At 41.3% G+C, this 6652-nt stretch overlaps 1 protein-coding gene across 4 annotated transcripts in view; it reads right to left on the bottom strand.

Annotated features, from left to right (window-relative positions):
- Positions 1 to 6652, bottom strand: part of fnbp1l (formin binding protein 1-like) — a 201806-nt gene that overhangs the window by 45143 nt on the left and 150011 nt on the right. For all 4 annotated transcript variants that reach the window (XM_043698825.1, XM_043698826.1, XM_043698827.1 and 1 more), the window contains exon 6: positions 4891 to 4995. In XM_043698825.1, the coding sequence (XP_043554760.1) occupies positions 4891 to 4995 (105 nt within the window). The remainder of the gene's footprint in view (positions 1 to 4890; positions 4996 to 6652) is intronic.

Raw genomic sequence — 6652 nt, 5'->3', positions numbered from 1 at the left:
TGTGGGAATGGTAGAGTCAGAATCTTTGGTGACCTTTAAGCGGCAATTGGATAGGTACATGGATGGGTGCTTAAGCTAGGACAAATGTTCGGCACAACATCGTGGGCCGAAGGGCCTGTTCTGTGCTGTATTGTTCTATGTTCTATGACAAACTTTCAGACTGACACAACCCTTTAACAAGTCACCAGTTTACTTGTGTACAGTCTTAGTACAATTTTTAAGGGTTGCAGCACAATGTGACTGAGCTACTACCACTTCCAGGTAACCACCAGTCCGGTGTCAACCTCCATTCTTGTCAGTTTGCCATTAAGGAAAGGAGTGACTCAGTATCAGTTGGCATTGCTAGCAATGGCCAGTATATTTAATAACAGCTCCTCTTTGGACTGAGTGTCTGGGATTTTTTCATGCCCTTAACTGTACTGTGCAGATTTTCTTCCTATTCTTCATTTTCTATATTTATGTCGTATGTTGTTCATGTTTCTTCCTCAAACATGTTTGTTCAATGTGTCCTTTTTTGCCACGGTGTCTGTATATAGCTTTATACAGCTTTATTCTGAAGGAGGGTTAACCCAAAACGTCGACTTCTCTACCTCCTAAGGCTGCCTGGCTTGCTGTGTTCTTACAGCCTCCTGCCTGTTACTTTGGATTCCAGCATGCGCAGTTTTTGTCGTCTCTATAGCTTTATAAACAGCAATTTGCTGCCGTGTGAGCTGTTTTTCCATATCAATGATAGCTTCGAGTCTGCATGGCTGCTCACCTTTTAGCCACCATCTTATGTACACTCATATCAGAGTACAGCTGTTGAGCTTCCAACAAGATTGCTTTCTCCAGTGCTTTAAGTCTAGGTTGTAAATTTGTTCACTGAGCTGGTAGATTTGTTCTCAGACATTTCATCATCATGCCAGGTAACATCATCAGTGAGCCTCCGATGAACGTTGGTGTTCTGTCCCGCTTGCTATGAATCTGTCTCGGTTTGTTGTGGTGGGCGATACCGCTTCTGGTTTGGTTTCTGAGAGGTTTTTAAATTGGCTCCAAATTGATATGTTTGTTGATGGAGTTTCGGTTTGAACATCATGCCTCCAAGAATTCCCGTGTGTGTCTTTGTTTAGCCGGTCCCAGTCAAATCGGTGCTCCTCTTAGTTTGTGTATATGGATACTAGTGATAACTGGTCATATCTTTTGGTGGCCAGTTGGTGCTCATGTATCCTGGTGGATAGTTTCCTGCCTGTCAGTCAAATGTAATGTTTATTGCCGCCCTTGCAAGGTATTTTGTATATGATGTTCATTCTGCTGATTGTTGGTATGGGGTCCTTTAAATTCATCAAGAGCGGTTTCACTGTGGTGGTAGGTTTGTAGGCTACCATGATGCCTAGGGGCCAGAGTAGTCTGGCTGTCAGCTCACGATGTGTCAAATTCAAACCACCTCTCAAAACCCTACAAGCCAGAAGAACAGCAGAACAGAACCACTCCCGAATGCTACAAAAAGTGCTAAATGATGCCGACAACCGGATGTGCAAATACAAACAAGAAATTTCGCGCCAAAAGACTATGTACGCTAACATGATTGACCATGAATAGACAAGTACACTAGTATGAGCCATCAACACTAAACAACAGTAGACCAAGACAAAGAAAAGACTAGCCCTACAAGAAAAATTGGCTGAGCTCATGCACAGCAATAACAGACAATTCAGAAACTTGCATAAAGAACTTGTTGGACCGACCACTGTCAGACACGGAATAGGCAGTCCTAGTACAAGGACGAACTTCAACCACAGGGACGTGGACAAAAAGGACTCCCTAGTAGCACTGAAATCCATCCTGAAAGACAACGGATTTAGAAAGAAATCCAGCAGGCTATCAGACAGACAGTAGTACCAACACTAAGCAGAAAGAAAGAAGGGAACACCCTCAACTCACTGGAAAGGAAAGCCCTGGAAGGACTCAAAGACAGAATTATCGTAATCCTACCAGCAGACAAAGGGCACATGACCTTCACCCTGAACAGAACAAGATACATTGAAAAAACAAACACACTACTCACAGATACCAACACCTACCAGCAGGTGGCGATAAATCCGAAAAGAAAACAGCAAGAAAATTATATAACAACCAACCCTGAAAAATCTTCACAAGACAGGTGAAATTAACAAGACAGACATCCAAAGAATGAAACCAGAAGGATCCAACACACTTGGTTTCTACAGATTACCAAAAATATGTAAACAAGGGTCCCCCCTTAGAAGGGCCTGTGCCCGAAACGTCGAATCTCCTGTTCCCTGGATGCTGCCTGACCTGCTGTGCTGTTCCAGCAATAAAGTTTCAACTCCCCCCATAGACTCGCAGTCTCACTTCCTGGTACACCGACATACAGACGAGCAAAGGAATTACAATGTAAACTGAAACACCTAATAGAAGAGTCAAGTCACTCCATCCAGGAATTCATAAACATCAAAGACACCAAGGTAGAGGATGACAAGGTCATGGTTTCCTTCAACATGACGGCCCTATTCACATCAATAAGCACCACCCTAGCCAAAGAAACACTGGCCTCACTGCTAGACAAACCAAGAACACAAACACCTGACAGCACCAACTCCATCAGCAAGGACAGCATCCTCAAACTAGTAGACCTGTGCTTAAGAACTCACTTCACCTTCAACGACAAGCTCTTCAAACAAACCAATGGAACGCCTATGGGATCACCAATATCAGGACTCTTAGCAGAAGCAGTTATACAAAGATGATAACAATAAGTCCTTCCCATGATCCAGACCAAGCTTTGGGTCCGCTATGTGCAAGACACCCTTATCATCACGAAATGCAACAAATTAGAAGAAAACCACAAACACAAACAACATCCTGACCAGTATAAAGTTCACCAAGGAGGAAGAGAACAACAACAGACTCCCCTTGCTAGCCGTCACAGTAGAACAAAAAGCCAGTGGAGAGTGTCTACAGGAAAAGCGCACACACTGACCAGGTACTCAACTATAGAAGCAATCATGCCAACACCCACAAATGGAGCTGGATAAGAATAATATTTAAACAAGCCACAATGCACTGCAGGCACCCGGGAACTAAGAGAAGCCGAGGAAAAACACCTACATAACATATTCAGGAATAATGGGTATCCGATAAGTGTAGTCCGCCAATTCCGACACAGCAGACCTAAATAAGACGACACAACATGCACAGAGACTCTAGTCACCCTGGCATACGTTAAAGACATCTCGGAGATGACGAACAAACTACTCCGGCCCCTAGGCATCATGTTAGCTCACAAACGTATCACCACACTGAAACAGCTCCTGATGAATTTAAAGGACCCCGTACAGAGGAGTTGTTACTCTCAGGGTGGAGTACATGGCGAGCTTCTTCTGCACTGTTCACAGTTTCCCTCGGATTTTTAAAAATTATTATTCAGTGATTGATCCAGTGGATCTCAGAGCAGTTTTTAATTCTATCCTTCACACCTTCTTGTGTTAAGTTCCAAGAAGGCTGGAGCACTAAACAGCAAAAGCTTTATCATGGAGGTGTTCACCCCACACGCAACAAGGTTAGAGTGCTGCTGAAAACTGAAGATATCATTATTAAATCATACAATCAAACTCAAAGTGACAGTCCACCACACATACACAAATACATAAAAGGTCTTGTTAACAAACGTTAACTTATGGAAATCATGGTGAACTGAGTTGGAAAAAATGGATTTTGGCAGTTCACATTTCTACTTGCTTTTGAAATACAGTGGTATAATATTTTTCTAAATGATGTGCTACCAGTCTGAAAGAAAAAAAACTATGCCAAGAAGATTTCTTTTTAGTAGCTAAAAGTGATACTTGGTGATTGGCATCTTCACTTAAAAAATGACTGAAAGTCCCAACTTGGGTCCAATGTTATTTGATAGGACATCCAAAAGATTGCCCAAAGGTCAAAAATACATCATAATACTCAAGCTGGTTTCTTTATGTGAAAATTCAATTTTAACTTTGGATAATCATTAACACTTGAACCTTTCCTCAACCTCCTTAGGAACTGCCACTTTGCTAAGACTGTCTGTTTCTCAAAGTTTCACGTAAATGGCTGCATCTTCCTGTACCCCTGCATGCATAGACAAAAGGTCTTTGATCCTTTGTGCACAAGAAAGAAAAGCAACAATGATTGCATACATGGTAGAGTCTCTTTTTGTTCTGCAATGGTCACTGTTCTTTTCTTTACAGGGATAGTCTTGCATTTCTCTTAGTGGATCTAAAGCAGCTCCACATCAGAAATAGGAAATGTAACAAGCACGCAATTTGATCGATGCAATTACTCTGTTCACAATGGCTGCATTCTTAAAAACCTCCTGTGGCTGTTGTGACCAAAGTATGTTATAGACACCATACTGAGGTGAGCATTACTTGACAAACAATAATTTTAGTAAACTTTTACCACCTGCTATTAAAAAAAGTACTTGGAAAACCTTCTCCCTTGGCACTTTTCCTCAAAATGTCTAATATGCACATAATTGCAGGTTGAAAACAGAATCTCAAAATAAATTGTACACTTGTTTGTACTAAATAAATTGCTCGTGGTATATTGTTCCAACAAAATCAATTGTCAATTTTCCAAAGTCTTTCTTCTGCAACTCTGAAAGGAAGCTATTTGTCCATTAACGTACCCCTGTATCATGTCAACAATACAGGAAACCTATCAATGCTGTTCCATGGTGAATTAAATACACACTACTAACTTTGGTTCCAAATTCACTAATCTCCATTCACCACCTCCCTATCCTTCATCAACGTAAATCCTATCCTTCAAAAGTCGTACCTGACAAATTTGAATATGCAGAAGAACCAGCTTTGAAATAACTTTGAAATGATATAGAAACAACAAATTTCTAACCTTTTCAACATCTGCTTTTGTTGCATTATGGTCGGAGTCTAATTTCTCGTAACACAGCTGCGCCTTCTCAGTCTCTTTGCATTCTCTCTCAAACTTCTTTTTACTCTGAAAGGAAAGGGGGTAAAAAAAATTGATGAATACTTCCAATTCAAAGCTTCCAATCAAGCTTTGCAAGTTGCCGATTCATTAAAGTGATGCTTACCTGGAACTTTGCAAAATCTCAATGAAATGATCAAAAAGTATAGTAAATATTCAGAAACAATAAAAGTGCTAAACCATTCAATTATAAAGTTAGGATTTATTTGAAACTAGATATATCTTTCTAAAATAAACCAAAATTATGTGCGGACAAAACCATTTAAATTTTAGCTTTGGATAATAGAACTTGAAGCTGGCAATCAGGTCTTCATTTTATGTTTATATCTGCAATTAGTCCACGGGGCCAGGCCAAGTTTTTTTTCCCCAGATTTAGCTGTCACAAGCATTTAGGTTTGGAAAAGAAATTACGAAAATAAAAGTACAGCTACAAAAAATTCTCATCTTGTTAAACAGCTAGCATTAAGCCATTTCTCAAAAGACTGGTTACAATAATCTGCAGAAGAGCATAACTGCATGAACAATCCGAAGAAAAGCCTAATCATGACAAATGGGGCATATAGTTAAAGGGTTCATCAAAAAAAATTAGATCTAAACTGATAAGTCTCGAGTCCCAGCACATCATTCTAGGGGGAGATTTTAACTGTATCATGGATCCCACAGTAGACAGGTTGCCCAAAGATTCCTCGAGACCCTCTGTACAAACTAAACAGTCTGTGTGGGGAATTAGGGTTGGAGGTGCCTCCACCCTACAAGTAGGGATTTTACATTTTCTCCAATCTGCACAGATGTCACACAAGGATTTATTTTCTTTCTGACCCCTGCAGTAACCCTGGATCTGGTGGCATCTTGTACGATTGATAATATTATCATCTCTGATCATGCTCCAGTTTACCTTATGGTAAAGATTAAGGACATTACAGTGGGTTCGAGGTACTGGCGAATGGATCCCTTTATCCTCGTGGGTAGTAAGTTTGTGGAGTATTTGTCTAGGGAATTTCGGGCGTTCCTAGACGTCAACACAGGCTCGGTTGATCGCTCACCCGTTCTCTGGGAAACTGCCAAAGCCTATGCTAGGGGATTAGTTATTTCATATTCCACTAGTAGGAAGCGGCAGAAGGGTGAGCAGCAATGTCTCCTTGAAGCACGGTTGAAGGCAGCAGAGAAGGCCTACTTTGGCAGACCCTCGTTGGTCAAACTACAGAGGATTACGGCACTACGGTCTACACTAAATTCCGTGCTCACGCAGATGGCAAAGAAGAAGCTGACTTTTGAAAAGCAAAAGCTATACGAGCATGGTGACAAGCCAGTGTATCTTGCCAGAAAGAGGAGTGCCCCACAAATCATTTTGGGAACCTAACATGTGATTCTAAAAAGGTTAATGTGGCGTTCCAGACATTTTACTCTAACTTATACCAATCTGAGGATTGTGAGGAGGGGCAGGCCAAAATGAAAACCTTTTTTCAGAGATGTGAAGCACCCGGGTGTGATTCCTGAACAACAGTCCTTTCTCAGTGCCCCATTATCAGAGCAAGTAGTGCAGGAAGCGGGACCTTGGGTTCATGTCACATTACAGGTGACCACCATTGCACTACATACACACACACACAGATATTCCTACACACAGAGATACCCCTACACACAGAGATACCCCTACACACACACA

Source organism: Chiloscyllium plagiosum, chromosome 11 (genome assembly GCF_004010195.1).
Source record: "Chiloscyllium plagiosum isolate BGI_BamShark_2017 chromosome 11, ASM401019v2, whole genome shotgun sequence".
Classification (NCBI taxonomy): domain Eukaryota; kingdom Metazoa; phylum Chordata; class Chondrichthyes; order Orectolobiformes; family Hemiscylliidae; genus Chiloscyllium; species Chiloscyllium plagiosum.
This window is presented reverse-complemented; position numbering and strand designations above follow the sequence as displayed.